The sequence below is a fragment of the Salmo salar genome, chromosome ssa06 (genome assembly GCF_905237065.1).
Source record: "Salmo salar chromosome ssa06, Ssal_v3.1, whole genome shotgun sequence".
Taxonomy (NCBI): domain Eukaryota; kingdom Metazoa; phylum Chordata; class Actinopteri; order Salmoniformes; family Salmonidae; genus Salmo; species Salmo salar.
In genome coordinates, this window is record NC_059447.1 from 11,985,529 (window position 1) to 12,002,382 (window position 16,854).

At 39.2% G+C, this 16,854-nt stretch overlaps 1 protein-coding gene and 1 long non-coding RNA gene across 7 annotated transcripts in view; one reads left to right on the forward strand and one right to left on the reverse strand.

Annotated features, from left to right (window-relative positions):
- Positions 1 to 14,239, reverse strand: part of LOC106606298 (zinc finger protein 239) — a 68,915-nt gene extending 54,676 nt beyond the window's left edge. For 3 of the 6 annotated variants that reach the window (XM_045719742.1, XM_045719740.1, XM_045719744.1), the window contains exon 1: positions 13,684 to 14,190. In XM_045719742.1, the coding sequence (XP_045575698.1) occupies positions 13,684 to 13,695 (12 nt within the window). In that variant the 5' untranslated portion in view covers positions 13,696 to 14,190. Of the gene's footprint in view, positions 1 to 13,683 lie in introns of all 6 variants that reach the window. The other 3 variants (XM_045719741.1, XM_045719745.1, XM_014202489.2) reach the window with 2 other exon arrangements.
- On the forward strand, positions 5,174 to 5,985 carry LOC123743382 (uncharacterized). The gene is made up of 3 exons (XR_006770141.1): positions 5,174 to 5,253; positions 5,393 to 5,727; positions 5,818 to 5,985. It is a non-coding gene; the product is annotated as an uncharacterized lncRNA (long non-coding RNA).
- Positions 14,240 to 16,854: the final 2,615 nt, after the last annotated feature.

Here is a 16,854-nt window from a genome sequence, read left to right on the forward strand (position 1 = left end):
GACCTGGCCAAGATAAAGCAAAGCAGTTCGACACATAAAACAGAGTTGCACACGGAGTAAAACAAACATAGTCAATAATACAGTAGAAAAATAAGTCTATATACAATGTGAGCAAATGAGGTGAGATAAGGGCGGTAAAGGCAATAAATAGGCCATGGTGGCGAAGTAAATACAATATAGCAATTAAAACACTGGAATGGTAGATTTGCAGTGGATGAGTGTGCAAAGTAGAAATAATGGGGTGCAAAGGAGCAAAATAAATAAAATAAATAAATACAGTAGGGGAAGAGGTAGTAGTTTGGGCTAAATTATAGATGGGCTATGTACAGGTGCAGTGATCTGTGAGCTGCTCTGACAGATGGTGCTTAAAGCTAGAGAGGGAGATAAGTGTCTCCAGTTTCAGAGATTTTTGTAGTTCGTTCCAGTCATTGGCAGCAGAGAACTGGAAGGAGAGGCGGCCAAAGGAGGAATTGGCTTTTGGGGTGACCAGAGAGATATACCTGCTGGAGCGCGTGCTACACGTGGGTGCTGCTATGGTGACCAGTGAGCTGAGATAAGGGGGGACTTTACCTAGCAGGGTCTTGTAGATGACCTGGAGCCAGTGGGTTTGGCGACAAGTATGAAGCGAGGGCCAGCCAACGAGAGCATACAGGTCGCAGTGGTGGGTAGTATATGGGTCTTTGGTGACAAAACGGATGACACTGTGATAGGCTGCATCCAATTTATTGAGTAGGGTATTGGAGGCTATTTTGTAAATGACATCGCCGAAGTCGAGGATTGGTAGGATGGTCAGTTTTACAAGGGTATGTTTGGCAGCATGAGTGAAGGATGCTTTGTTGCGAAATAGGAAGCCAATTCTAAATGTAACTTTTGATTGGAGATGCTTAATGTGAGTCTGGAAGGAGAGTTTACAGTCTAACCAGGCACTTAGAATATGTGGACAACTACAAATACCTAAGTCAGAACCGTCCAGAGTAGTGATGCTGGACGGGCGGGCAGGTGCAGGCAGCGATCGGTTGAAGAGCATGCATTTAGTTTTACTTGTATTTAAGAGCAGTTGGAGGCCACGGAAGGAGAGTTGTATGGCATTGAAGCTCGTCTGGAGGGTTGTTAACAGTGTCCAAAGACGGGCCTGAAGTATACAGAATGGTGTCGTCTGCGTAGAGGTGGATCAGAGAATCACCAGCAGCAAGAGCGACATCATTGATGTATACAGAGCAGAGAGTCGGCCCAAGAATTGAACCCTATGGCACCCCATAGAGACTACCAGAGGCCCGGACAACAGGCCCTCCAATTTGACACACTGAACTCTATCAGAGAAGTAGTTGGTGAACCAGGCGAGGCAATCATTTGAGAAACCAAGGCTGTTGAGTCTGTCGATGAGGATGTGGTGATTGACAGAGTCGAAAGCCTTGGCCAGGTCAATGAATACGGCTGCACAGTATTGTTTCTTATCGATGTCGGTTAAGATATCGTTTAGGACCTTGAGCGTGGCTGAGGTGCACCCATGACCAGCTCTGAAACCAGATTGCATAGCAGTGCCTTAGACAACTGCACAACCCGAGAGGCCCAGAGTTGGACATTTTAAGGGATTTGAATCTGGATTGGCTATCCCCGGCCTCAGATCAATTTAAGAGTATATACACGTTGTTTAATCTGACTACTGATCTCAAAACCCACACGGCTAAATGTGAAAAACCCTGTTAACTCCCCATTGATTGAAATCGCTCTAATAACTTTCATAAATATTTGTCTCGTGGAGTATTTGCATATGATCTCAGTGATCATTGTCCCATAGTATGTGTATTAAAAAGATACCAAACAGTGAAATACAAATCCTTGTTTAATTAAGATATTCTTTTTTAAATGCATCTCTCCTCAATGGTTTTTACATGACATGTTCTACTCTGATATAGCCACCATCTCCTGTATTCCTGACCCCGAGTTCGCTCCAGGACATTTCTCCTCCATATTTATTCCTTTGGCAGATAAACACATCCCTTTTAAATAATTCAGAGTCAAAGATAGTGAATTGGAAAGTATTCAGACCCCTTGACTTTTTCCACATTTTGTTAGGTTACAGCTTTATTCTAAAATGTTTTTTGGTTTTTTTTAAAAATCCTCAATCTACACACAATACCCCATAATGACTAGAGGTCGACCGATTATGATTTTTCAATGCCGATACCGATTATTGGAGGGCCAAAAAAGCCACTACCGATTAATCGTTTTTTTTTTTTTTTTTTTTTATAATGACAATTATAACAATACTGAATGAACACTAATTTTAACTTAATATAATACATCAATAAAATCAATTTAGCCTCAAATAAATAATGAAACATGTTCAATTTGGTTTAAATAATGCAAAACAATGTGTTGGAGAAGAAAGTAACAGTGCAATATAAGAAAGCTAACGTTTAAGTTCCTTGCTCAGAACATGAGAACATATGAAAGCTGGTGGTTCCTTTTAACATGTGTCTTCAATATTCCCAGGTAAGTTTTAGGTTGTAGTTATTATAGGACTATTTCTCTCTATACAAACCTGGTGGCAAACTACAAGAAACGTCTGACCTCTGTGATTGCCAACAAGAGTTTTAACATTTTTGACATGCGTTTTGTTGTTGTTTTTCTGTCTCTCACTGTTCAAATAAACCTACCATTAAAATTATAGACTGATAATTTCTTTGTCAGTGGGCAAACGTACAAAATCAGCAGGGGATCAAATACTTTTTCCCCCCACTGTATGTGCCATGTAAAAAAGCTAACGTTTAAGTTCCTTGCTCAGAACATATGAAAGCTGGTGGTTCCTTTTAACATGAGTCTTCAATATTCCCAGGTAAGAAGTTTTAGGTTGTAGTTATTATAGGAATATTTCTCTCTATACGATTTGTATTTCATATACCTTTGACTATTGGATGTTCTTATAGGCACTTTAGTATTGCCAGTGTAACAGTATAGCTTCCGTCCCTCTCCTTGCCCCTACCTGGGCTCGAACCAGGAACACATCGACAACAGCCACCCTCGAAGCAGCGTTACCCATGCAGAGCAAGGGGAACAACTACTCCAAGTCTCAGAGCGAGTGACATTTGAAACGCTATTAGCGCGCACCCCGCTAACTAGCTAGCCATTTCACATCGATTACACCAGCCTAATCTTGGGAGTTGATAGGCTTGAAGTCATAAACAGCGCAATGCTTGAAGCATTGCGAAGAGCTGCTGGCAAAATGCACGAAAGTGCTGTTTGAATGAATGCTTATGAGCCTGCTGGTACCTACCACCGCTCAGTCAGACTGCTCTATCAAATCATAGACTTAATTATAATATAATAAACACACAGAAATACAAGCCTTTGGTCATAAATATGGTAGAATCCGGAAACTATCATCTCGAAAACAAAACTTTTTTTTTTTTTTCAGTGAAATACGGAACCGTTCCGTATTTTATCTAACGGGTGGTATCCATAAGTTTCAATATTCCTGTTACATTGCACAACCTTCAAATGTTATGTCATAATCACGTAAAATTCTGGCAAATTAGTTCGCAACGAGCCAGGTGGCCCAAACTGTTGCATATACCCCGACGCTGCGTGCAATGAACGCAAGAGAACTGACACAATTTCACCGGTTAATATTGCCTGCTAACCTGGATTGCTTTTAGCTCAATATGCAGGTTTAAAAATATATACTTCTGTGTATTGATTTTAAGAAAGGCATTGATGTTTATGGTTAGGTACATTCGTGCAACGATTGTGCTTTTTTCGCAAATGCGCTTTTGTTAAATCATCCCCGTTTGGTGAAGTCTGCTGTCTTTATTAGGAAGAAATAGTCTTCACAGTTCGCAACAAGCCAGGTGGCCCAAACTATACACTGACTCTGTTGCAAGAGGTGACACATTTTCCCTAGTTAAAAGAAGTTCATGTTAGCAGGCAATATTAGCTAAATATGCAGGTTTAAAAATATATACTTGTGTATTGATTTTAAGAAAGACATTGTTGTTGATGGTTAGGTACACGTTGGAGCAAAGACAGTCCTTTTTCGCAAATGCGCACCGCATCGATTATATGCAACGCAGGACAGGCTAGATAAACTAGTAATATCAACCATGTGTAGTTAACTAGTGATTATGATTGACTGATTGTTTTATATAAGATAAGTTTAATGCTAGCTAGCAACTTACCTTGGCTTCTTACTGCATTCGCGTAACAGGCAGGCTCCTCGTGGAGTGCAATGTAAAGCAGGTGGTTAGAGCGTTGGACTAGTTAACCGTAAGGTTGCAAGGTTGAATCCCCGAGCTGACAAGGTAAAAATCTGTCGTTCTGCCCCTGAACAAGGCAGTTAACCCAATGTTCCTAGGCCGTCATTGAAAATAAGAATGTGTTCTTAACTGACTTGCCTCGTTAAAAAAAGGGCAAATCGGTGTCCAAAAATACCGATTGTTATGAAAACTTGAATCGGCCCTAATTAAATCAGCCATTCCGATTGACCTGACTATCTTTTCCAGGCATCGAGAGACTTTTCCTTCTACCTGATGCAAAAGTTATATACAAGGATGGAACAGGGACAGAAGTTGATGCAGAAATATTCAGCGACCTCGTTGGACAAGGCACTGTGGTGCTGACAGTATTCTCAGATCAGGGTGAGATATCAAGGCAGGTATAATAAAGCACTTTACACCTTACATAATATAATTATTTGCATTTTTTCTATTCCTTTAGAATTCTCTGATTTCTCCTTGTCTTCTGCTTCTGAGACGTCTGACTCAAGCTTCAGCTCAAGTGCATCAACTATAATCCTAGATGATGTCCCTAGCAAGAGACAAAGAATTGAGGATACACGTGATGCTGTGTCTGCTGAACAGGTTTCTTAATGCTTTCACATTTCTAGAAAAGCTATTTATCACCATGTTTTGTATTCTAATGTTTTTGTTTTTTATTAGTTGATTGAAGCTGTGCTAAGAGGCAAGTCTGGGGGTGAAGAAGTACTACAGGAGTACCAAACAACAGCAACCCTAACAGATGCTGCAAGAAGAAAAATGGTTAACATCCTGGTGGCTCACATGATTGACAATCATGGGTATGTTTGTTTCACATTGTTTTTATTTGTGCCAAATAACTGCATGGCCATTGCATAAATGTACTAATTTAATATCTCCTCTCAGGCACCGCCCCACTAAAGCAATCAGAGAAGATTATGCACGTGGGATAGTGATGTTGTTCCCTTCCCTCAAAGATCCATACTCCAAGAAGGGCTATGTAATAGGCATTATTATTGTTAAGTCTTTCATGTCATGTTGTGACACAAAACTGTGTGGACGACATTGATATTTGAATTCCGTGAGATTTCTCATGAGCCTGGTATGACAACGCATTTCTTTTCTTTTTTTCATTTCAGGAACACTTCTATGATGCTGCAAGCAGCACAGGATACATTTCTTGGCGTCTGAAAACAGTCCAGAGGAAGATTCGTCGAGGATCTGCATTGCCACCAAATAGCCCAATTGACTTTTCTCCAGGGGGCCCAAATTTCCAAAGGACTGTTAATGTTGAAAGGCAGCTTGATGGTGATGCTTGCCAAGAGGCCATGTCTTTGCTCAACCATACCACAGACAATTCCCTGATTTTCCAGAAGATGAGACCTTTCAGCACCGTCAGAAGCTCGTTAATGACCCAGGCAGAAGTGTTGATATCCTCTCCAGCTTCCCAAGATTCCTGGATACAAAAGGATTGGTAAGTTTGGGATAAGATGTTTAGAATGGCTTGAAATTTGAAAGTATTTCCTGAAGTAGTAGTAGTAGTACAATATCTTCTTTCTTAAAGGTGGACCAAGACTTCACTCTCCTATTTGATGGCGACACATCCTCCAGGCTTCTTCAGAAATGGGATTTGTTCTTCAAGCCAAATGTCATAAAAGAGGCTAAGCGGCTCACCTCAACACCAGAGTTGCGTCGCTTGGTGCAGTCAGCAGAAAGTCCCCCAGGAAGTGATCTTGATGAGGCAACAAGTGAGTTGTTTATTTTTTTTTTATTTTAATAAATTTGCTATAATTGCAGTTAAACTATAACTGCAATAATATTTCATTTGTTTATTCTGTGTATCTCTGAACGTTGATCTGATTTTTGGGATAAATGTGACTAATAGATGGATGACGGTTTAAAACGTTCTCATAATGACTCCCTGTTCTCATTCAAACTTTAAAAGTATTACATTTGAAGAGTTTTCAGTTCATTCTTGTGACTCTTTGTCCTCAGCCTACGACCAAGAAATGGCTTCCCTGTTGTTGCTGTTACATCTCCTTCCACCACCTCCAGGGGGACTGAAGTCTCCAAAAATGTGTGCATGTGATGCAGTTGAGAGACTTGTCTTTCATAAGGTAATTATATTATTAAGGTGATTATAATAATTTGTCACGTCACCTTCTTAGCCACATATGTAAATTAGGGTTGTTAAAAAGTGGATGGAATTGTAATTAAGTCTTCATTCCCATCTTGCACTAGCCAATGAAAAGATGTTTGAATAATCACTTCTATAATGTAGTTCTCTGTGGCTGCACATTATTCTTGTGTCTAATTTTCAGTTTTCTGATCTCAACCCTAGTCATGCTGCAGTTTGGAGGAGCATCTCCGCAACCAGCAGGGTCTGCAGCCGTACCTCCTCGCTGTTGGGCGTCAGAAGAGCAAGATTGAGAGCTTCTACATCACAATGGATAAGCGTCTCATCCCATTTAAGGCAAACCGCTCCCTCGGGGCATGTGATGAACTTTTCAAAGCACATTTTGTGTTTAATTTGTCTTACGATGTGGCACTTGTGAATTTTTACACATTCCTTCAGACAACAGTGTATAACATTGATGTGGGGAAAATGAAGGAGTCACCCAGAGTTAAAGACTTGAGAGCCAGACTGCTTAACCAGCCAGCAGCACTCTCACTCTGTGAGTAAGAAGCTATAACAATGTTTACCTGTTTCATGTGTCAGAAATATTATCCCAGCAGTCAAGTTGATTTCACATTTAAGAGTTGAACATGGTTACTATCCTGGACCCAAGTTCAAATAGTTTTGTTCTCAGCAAGGCTGTAGGCATCAGTTCCTAACATATACAGGTTTTCGGAAGCACCTTAATAGTGTTCATAGTAATGTTCAGAAAATTGCTCAAATTTCAACTGTTGCATGTTCATCTAGTGAGCCAGTTGCAACTTCATCTCAGGCACATGCTTTGGAGGACACATTTAATCCACAAAATCAATGTAGCTCTTTCAGTGTTTATTCTGAGAGCAATGATTCAGGACTTACTAAAGATCCAACTAAAGAAATGTGTGCATCCATCGTGGCCAAATTACAGGGGAGTGGGATTTCCAACAGTTTGGTATCCTCAATTGTAGGAGATTTGGAAGAACTAACAAGTGAGATTCGCTCACAAGCAAAGCATACAGCTATTTCTGCTTTACCTATAACTGACCCCAACATCTCTGTGATAAATGAATCTTTTGAAGATTATGAAAACCCGTTCACAAACCTAATACAGAATGGAAACTAAATAAATACTACCACCAAAAATGGGGAGTTGTCGAGCCAGTAGAAATAACACTGGGAGTGAGATATGACAACAGGTGAAATCAGAAATCCGGTACTTATGATCAAGTACCTGTGAAGGATACTTTTATATATGTGCCGATTTTAGAAACATTGAAGTTCATGTGCAGAAATCCAGACATGTGTTTTGCTAAAGAAAGAGTGTAGATCAGAGACTGACACTTATACAGACTTTTTTGATGGAAGTTATTTTAAAACCCACCCTTTGTTTACAGCTAACAGACATGCATTACAAAACCAACTATACTATGATGATTTTGAAACAGCCAAACCCCTTGGCTCCAAACGTGGAATTCATAAAATTGGCTCTTTATTTTGTTGTAAGAAACTTTCCCCCAAAATTTAATCCAGTTTTGATGAACATTCATTTGGTAACACTTTTTCACACAAGATCTGCACAAGTATGGTTTTGATGTTATACTAGAACCGTTGATAAATGATTTGAAAAAACTAGAAAGCCAAGGGCTAAGTCTTCCATTTTCAGATGAGCAGGTATATGGTACAATCTGTCAGATCACTGGAGATAATCTAGGGATGCACACAATTCTTGGTTTTAATGAGTCATTCAGTAGCCGTCATTTCTGTCGCCTTTGTTTGATTGAGAAGAATGATTGTCAAACGGTATACAGTGGGGGTGATCCTAAGGTGATCCTTTGTGGAAAAGATATGTTTGAAATGCATTGCCAGTCTCTCCAGGAAAACCCACAATTGAAGTCACTTTATGGTTTGAAAAAAAGATCTACACTTAATTCATTTAAGTATTTCCATGTTTGTAATAACTATTCATTTGATATCATGCATGATCTTCTTGAGGGTGTGGTTCAGTATGAGATCAAATTGCTTTTTGGATATCTCACACAACACTTTGTCAGAACAGGACTTGCTTTCCAGGATTTATGGTTTTGATTATGGATTTTTAGAACGAAAAAAATCGTCCTACAAAGATTATTTTGGAGAGTGTTGGCAATGGCATTGGTTTGAATTGTATTCAGACATTGTGTCTTGTGAAAAACATCCCACTGTTGTTTGGTGACATTATTCCTGCAGGAAACAAAAACTGGAATTTGTTACTGTTGTTACTTCAAATAATGAACATAGTTGTTTCACCTTCTCTCACTCTAGGTATGACAATATATTTAAAGCATTTGATTGTTGACCACAAACTATTTAAGCACTTGTATCCACATAGAAACTTGATACCTAAGCATCATTTTATGATCCATTACCCATCTTCTATAAGGAAAGTTGCCCCTTATACACCACGTATATAATGAGGTTTGAGGCCAAACACAAGCTGTTTAAAGATTGACATTTTTAAAACAAAAACATAACCAAATCGCTTGCTAAAAAGCATCAGATGACCATTGCTTATCACTGGGAAACCTTCACCCTCAAACAAAATGAGTATGGGCCAATTAAATCTTTTCTCTTCAGAGATGAGAATGTCGTCAACAATGAAATGCTTGAAATGATCTTGTCAAAAGATGTTTTCTCAACTAGTTGGGTTAAAGTTGATGGTGTAGAGTATAAAGCTGGACTAGTTATTTGCAGTGCAATGGAAGAAGACATGCCAGTCTTTTGTCAAATAAGTGATGTACTTTTGGTTGAAGATCCAATTTTTTGGGGGACAAACAAGGTATTTACAGAGAATTTTGATGACCATCATCATGCATTCAGAGTATTACGAAGTGTGGAAAGATGTCTACTAAAAATGTCTGAGCTTAAATTTCATAAACCGTTTGATATTCAAAGCTCATACAATGTTTCAGATGAAAGTATGTACATTATACCTTCATTCACAATGTTTTAATTCAACTGACTGCATGGAGAAAAGGCACAAATAAATGTCTAATCCCTTAGTGTTACTTTAACTCTGTTTTGCGAGTTAAAAAAGGTACTCTGGCAGAGTGTTAAATGTTTAACTATTTTAAAAGTGTTAATTTAACTCTGGAGAGTGTGGACCTATATAAACCCTCAAAGTGTTGAAATCAACTCTGTGGGAGTTACTTCAACACTGGACTTTTTGCTGTGTACCATTATTTAACCCTATAAAACATGGTAAAAATGATCTGATTAAATTCCATCCTGGAATTGGTCTAGGTGGTTGTTGCTTATTTTATAAAGCAATGTACCCTACAGATGTCTGTAACTATACCTCCTTGAGGGGTCCCCTGGGACTGGTGGCTGCACTGCTGGTGGGGGAAGGACCAGGGTCTTCACATTTTTTTTATGAATCTAGTAAGTCATTAATTAAGTTAAATATTTTAAATTAAGTTAACACACTGCCGGGATTGAGGTAGGCCTATTCAAGAAGAATCCAACAATGACGCATGTCAACTAAATTTTAAACAGTCTAATACAATCTTAAAGCAGGAATTAAAAAACATTAGGAGACGAAAAGCTTTCCAAAGAACAGGATAGCATATTCTGAGTTTAAAAGGTAGACTCAGCGATATGACGTAGGCAAAATGCACAAAGTAAACATAATAAGTGGGTCAATTTCCACAATAACCAAGAACTTTGAAGTGTGAAATTAAACTTTTCCAATGTAGTCAACATTACAGTAGATTTGCAATTTAGTAGACAATCTTATATTCCAGTGCCCTAATCACAGTCAAGACATCTATTTATTGTAAGAATAAAAAAAACTGTTTTAAGTGAGAAGTAGGCATTGGTCTGAGGCAGAAAAAGAAGATTCACATGAGCAGCACAATCCCACCCATGCTCTACCAAGGTTTTCCAGCACACAGCTTTGACCTACTACTATGTTGGTCTACTGTACTTCAAACAATGATTATGCAGGTTGCTTTTGAGCCAAACATTCTCAAAGAGCCCAATTCAGACTCTTAGATGTGCTTCCACAATGTGATTTTTACTGCATAAAAGGATTTGTCACACACACACCACACTAATCCCATTCCACTACCTTTTCAAGCTTTAATTTTTTATACTGAAAAATATAAAAACGCAACATGCAACAATTTAAATGATTATAGTTAATGAGGAAACCAGTCAATTGAAATAACTTCATTAGGCCCTAATCAATGGATTTCACATGACTGAGAATACAGATATCCATCTGTTGGTTACAGCTACCATAATAAACATTTTATTTGATTTTTTTTTTTAAATGGGCCTCAAGAACTCGTTGCAGTATTTTTGTGCATTCAAGTTGCCAATCGATAAAATGGTGTTCATTGTCCGTAGCTTTTGCCGGTCCATACCATAACCCCACCACGGGTCACTCTGTTCACATCAGCAAACCGCTCGCCCACATGATTGTGAGGCCTCTAAAATCAATGTTGGAGGCGGAATATGGTAGAGAAATGAACAATAAATTCTCTGCCAACAGCTGCGGTGGATATTCTTGCAGTCAGCATGCCAATTGCACGCTCCCTCATCTTGAGACATGTGGCATTGTGTTGTGTGACAAAACTGAACATTTTAGATTCTCCTATTGTCCCCAGCTAATGTAATCAACATGCTGTTTAATCAGCTTCTTGATATGCCATACCTGTCAGGTGGATGGATTATCTTGCAAAGGAGAAATGCTCACTAACAGGGATGTAAAAAAATTTGAGAAATAAGATTTGTGCGTATGGAACATTTCTGGGATTTTTTCATTTCAGCTCATGAAACATGGGACCAACACTCTACATGTTGCGTTTATATTGTTGTTCAGTGTATATGAAAGCAAGCTTTGCTTTTATCCTTACAAGACCATCATAATTAATTGACCGAGCGTTTTTCGTCTTGTTGCAATGTGGTGCCTGCCTGTATTTCCTTAAACCTTTGTTTTAGCAATACATGTCATTGACAAAAGAATACATAATTCATAACATATTTTCTTGCCCCTAGTAGCCCCCACCCCTGGCACCACTCCACTGGAATGGCAGTGCATGGCAGAGTTGTTGACAAATATCCAACACATGGGCTAGTCCAGCATCCAGATCAGAGCTGTAAAAATAATCAAGCCGGTGAAATAACAGAGTTGTTAGTTTGGCCACTGTTGATCTAAACAGATTTGGATTAAAATGTCAAGAAGACAGGAGAAGGAGCATACTGGAATTTATTCTGGATGTTTGAAACTGGTGAGTTTGTCCTGATGCTAGCAAGCATACATTCGCTCACTGCAGTGCACAACATGCTGTTTACATGTCTATTTGTTTTCTCAGCTACAGTTTGAGTTGTGTCCTGTCTGACAGTGAAATATGGTTAGCTCTAAATATAGCTTGGTCTATGGAGTCGCTAGCTAGTGTTGCAAAAGTCCATTTGATTGCATGCATTGTAAGGTAGCAGCGTGACAATTTGGTTTTGAACTGATGTTGCTATGTTTTGTGCAAAAATATAGGACTGGCATTTGGATGTGAACTAGCTATCATTAGCTACCTTCTGTGTCAATATTGTCTGGTTCTAACTAGCTAGCTAGATAATGGCTGAAGTTATATGTGTAACAAACCTTCCATAAACAATTACAGCTAGCTGCCTTTCTTTGACTGTTTGTTAGCTAGCTACTTTCAGCTTGTGTTAACTAGCTACAGAGGCTAGCTGCTGGACAGTGGACAGGCAAGCTAACGTTAGCTAATAGCAGCTGTATTGTTGCCAAGCATCCAAGTTGCTGACCGGGTTAGATAGAACTCTGAGATTTGGCAAGTTAGCATTTGCAGAAATGCTACAAAAAAGGTAATACGTCGATGGTTCTTAGTGGACATAAATGTGCACGAGAGTGATAAATTATACATTTGATAAAAACTGTTGCACCTACAAATTTTGTCAAACATTTTAAGTCCAATGGTCACTTTATGGAAGCTATAGTGGCCTTTTACTCAGATGCAAGACTTTTAGCGAAGTAGGCGCAGAAAATACTTAACACTCACGACTAGAATATAAAACAATAAAATAAACATTGGGGGACAGTGTAGTGAGATAAGCATCTCACAGTTACTTCTCAAAAAGAGTAATCATTTGAAAAGGGGATATTAACTAGCTGGCCTGGCACATCGTTGCCCATGAATAGAAGTTACAAGGCTAGTGTGCAAGCATCTTAGCCAGGTAGCCTTGGGCAAAAAAAAACAACAAAAAGCGTGTTCTTATTGACAGAGGAAGATGGCATTTGCATTTCTCTACAAGTTGGGTGAGTCAACATGTTTTTTTTCTACTTGCACAAACCTGGATGGACGCATCATATTAAGCTTAGGTTGATCGGGCTAAATCATTTTTGGCAGGGGCACATCTTTGGTTTTAGAAGTGGGTGGACATAATGATTACATTTTTTATGACGGCTCCGACACTCGGAGGGGTCTGCGTGGTCCTAAAGCACACCGCTACCTCATGTTGTATCACATTTCAATGATAAAACTGAGGGGGACAAAAATGCAATTTCAGAATGTGGGGGGCATGTACACTCCATCCCAGTGAAAGTTGCACCCCTGGTTTTTGGTATATTTTAGTTGTCACTCTAGAAGACTAAATTAGATGATGTTGAAGTGGTTCTTGAATAGTGGAGGCAGCACCCGTTTCCTTTTCGACTTGCGGTAACTCTAAATCAATAGTTGTTTAGTATTCCTAATTTGCTTGACCATTCTGTAGGTCGTGTAACTGTTTGTTGCATGCAACATGTTTTGTGAACTCAACTGGACAGATGTTCTTCTCCGGTTTTATGATTGAACAAAGGGTGTGGTTGAATTTATTCTGCCACCTTCTTGTCTCGGCTGTGTCAAGTCATATGAACTAACAGGTTATAGAGCAAACAACGCAATTATCACAACACATAGGTTGTAATATGGCTATTTTTCTGCCTTGGCTTCCCGGTGACTTTACCCACGCACCGGTACAGGAAGGTGTAGCTTTAGCCTCATTATTTCTCCATGGTTCTGACGTAACCTGCTCATTGCCTTGTTTCAATCTGTGTGCTTTAGGCTAGTAGGCTACTTTGCTGAAGGACAAAACAACCCTGGTGTTTATTACCATCATTGTTTATGTTGTCCAGCTGTTCAAATGAAACGAATGGATATGGAAGATCAAAGATGATAACTAGGCCTAGACATGTTATACACCACAGTAGGCATACTGTTAATAAAAGTAAATCAAACTTACCCGATCCATCATGGAAGCTATTCTTTCTTCAGCGTTTCTTCAAATAAAAAAAACGTGACAGTAAATCTGTAGCTAGCCTACACTACAGTTACTTTCTTTGTTACAGCGTTCAGATAAACAGCTAGACCAGAGCAATCACACGTCCTTTTAAATATTAAAACTCGACTTAAATTGTGACAAATAAGTGTCTGATGTAGGCTAATCTTACTTCAGAAAGATCCTGGATAAGACTTTACCTGATCTAAATCAATAAAACGTTCAACACCCGTTTCACCAAGAATCCTGTTATCGTCTACTTCTACCCGAGACTGTTGGAACGTCCTCTTCGACAGTACAGATAGTTGTAATTCTCTAAGGCCCAGTAAGGGAAGCCTATAAAATACCAGACTGATTACAGCAGCGCTATCCGTGCAGCGGACCAGTAAAATCTGATGTTCAATCCGACGTCTGCGGTGGCCATTAAGCATTTACAGCAATGCAACCTCCACAGTAGTCAGTGGATGTATACTTATTCCGCTTCACCGAGCAGAGCAGAGCTGTGGAGGAAGTGGTCTTCTTCTTTAGAGTTATGGCGGTCCGCAAACAATTATTATTGGTGCGTGCTGCCACTTAGTGAATTGGCTGTGTATCTGCCTACTATTCTGTAGTATTAATTCATTACATTTTGTGAAAAACCAACTAACCCTACACCCATTACAACCTCATCAATATTCCACTACTTTGTCCCTCTGATCCTACACCAGGCCAGCAGCCTGAAAATACGGGATATTATCGTTCAAAACACCTTGTAACTCTGCAGTAAAATATTGTACACCCAAGTACTTCTCTGCAGCTGCCACCACATCTATCCACTATGATTTACATTCTATTCCTGTGGTACAGTTGACAACCATGGCCATGAACACCAACAACAAACAAAAAAACTTTCTGTAGCATGTTATTCCTATCACTCTCCATTGACCTCAGCCTAATCACAGAGATGCTCTCAGGATCCCTCCCCCTGGAGCCATCTTCCTCTACTACTTTCTTCACTGCCTCAGCATACAACACCTTCTGCACTACTGTTATCCTGGTAACCTCAACCTGTCTTTCTCTCACCGGACGCGTCTGATCTCCAGCATCATGGTACCCCTACAGTTTACACACACAACTTTTTACATCAATACTACACATTCCTTTCTTTCAGGTCCTCCTGCACACTTCTCACATCTAGGATGCTGGAAGGAAGTACTCAAGGAAGGGAATTCGTGTTTATACAGAAAGTATCTCCCCACCGTAAACAAATCATGTCAAGCTATATGAGCTCTTCAGCTTAACTCGGAAATTAGTTACCTTTGGCTCGTTCAGCCATCCCAATGGGGGAAAAAATGTGGGTTTTGGAATAAACACTGAAAATAAGGTCAGCACAGGCTAAGGAGATCTTATACATTTTGTTCTATGAGATAATAACATTCAGTTAATATGACCTTTATAAATTATGTAGTGTTTGTGATTTATATGCTTTTTTAGTTAAATAAATTCTTAAATTCACAAGTGACGTTAGCTGATAAAGATTGGAGCAAAACTAATAAGATCTCCTAAACGTGTGTTTACAACAGTCCTTATTTTCATCATTTATCCAAACACCCTACAAAAACACGGTTACATTTTCCCCAACGAACCATGGCAAAATTAGTGCCTATAAAAAGATGCCATTACTAGTTCTCTTTAGAGCATCACATGGCCTAGTCATAATACCCATAAAACCGAGTGGCCAAATGGGAAATGGTCCAATTGTTTTCCAACATTCATTTTTCCCCTATAGGAGATTTCCCATAGGCTTTCCCTGGCGAGACATTTTGATTACCGTGAAAATCTCTCGGACAAGGTGACTTTTATAAATATAGTCGGCTCTCTTTAATCTCAAATGTCACTAATGCTAATTAGCATGAAAGTAGACATTATGCAATGAAACAAATCCCTTAAAAGCTCCTGCAAATCATCTCTAGCTGACAACATCACTAACAGGTATTGTGTCATTTTAAAACTTGCCCATGACAGGTCACAGAATTGTCAATTGAAAGAAATGTAGCCAATTTATTCATTACTACATTTAGCTAACATTAGATGGTTAATCCAGAGATTCTTACCTTTAATGCTAGGTCATTGATTGCAAGATATTAGCTGTTGTCCCTTAGTCGTTTAATGAATGCATAACGGTAAACCTAGACACTTGCATCGTATAGTATTCTGAGGGGTGACTCAAGGCTTGCTACTTTGGCTAGATTCATTGATACAATTATGGGCCTATAGCATTCACATAATATTGGAGTCAGAGTCAAAATGTTCTTCACTCTTCACCTTCTGGCAACAGTCCATACTTGGTCCGTTACTCTTTTTCATTTGCTTCGATGATCTTAACCTTTTCCTAATGTGTATTTTGGTCCTGTTTTGTCCAACTGACAACACATTACATTATCAAAGTATGTTTGTCTATTTTATGTTTCTATCTGAAAATATTTTTCACTCTTGTAGTCTTCTGACGTTGATATCAGAGTCCTCTAAGGCTTGTAGTGACCTCTCTGAGGAGTGGTGGTCGGGGTGGAGGTGGTAGCCCATGATGGGGTGGGGGTCCGGTCGGGGGGTTCTCCCCACCAGAGGCCTGGACACTTTTTAAAGGTAATTTTATGATGTTTCAGAACCACTTGTCAAACCAAGTTAAAATGTATAATTTTCTTTAAAGCAATGACAGGTAAAACTGATATGCATCCTAGATTTCAAAGATCACATTTCTGTCGATCTGAACATTCTGAAAATGTGTCTGATAGATAGCTATGAATCTAATATTTCCAATGATATATGATTAAAGGGTAAACATGAGTAATAACCTGATGTACTGTATGCTGACGTTGTCATAGGGTAAAACCTCTATGGGAAAACTGAATGGGATGGAGGGATGAATAGAAATAGTGATAAAACACAGAAAGCTACCATTGCTGCAATGATAAAACATTTTTGGGAAAATGTGTTCTAAATATATTTTCACCCCACGTGAGCCCGACCGAGCCCCCTGGCTCATTGACTATAAGGCCTACAGATTAAGTTTATTTTTTATAAATCTGTGTGTGTGTGTGTGTGTGTGTGTGTGTGTGTGTGTGTGTGTGTGTGTGTGGTGTGTATATATGATTGTGC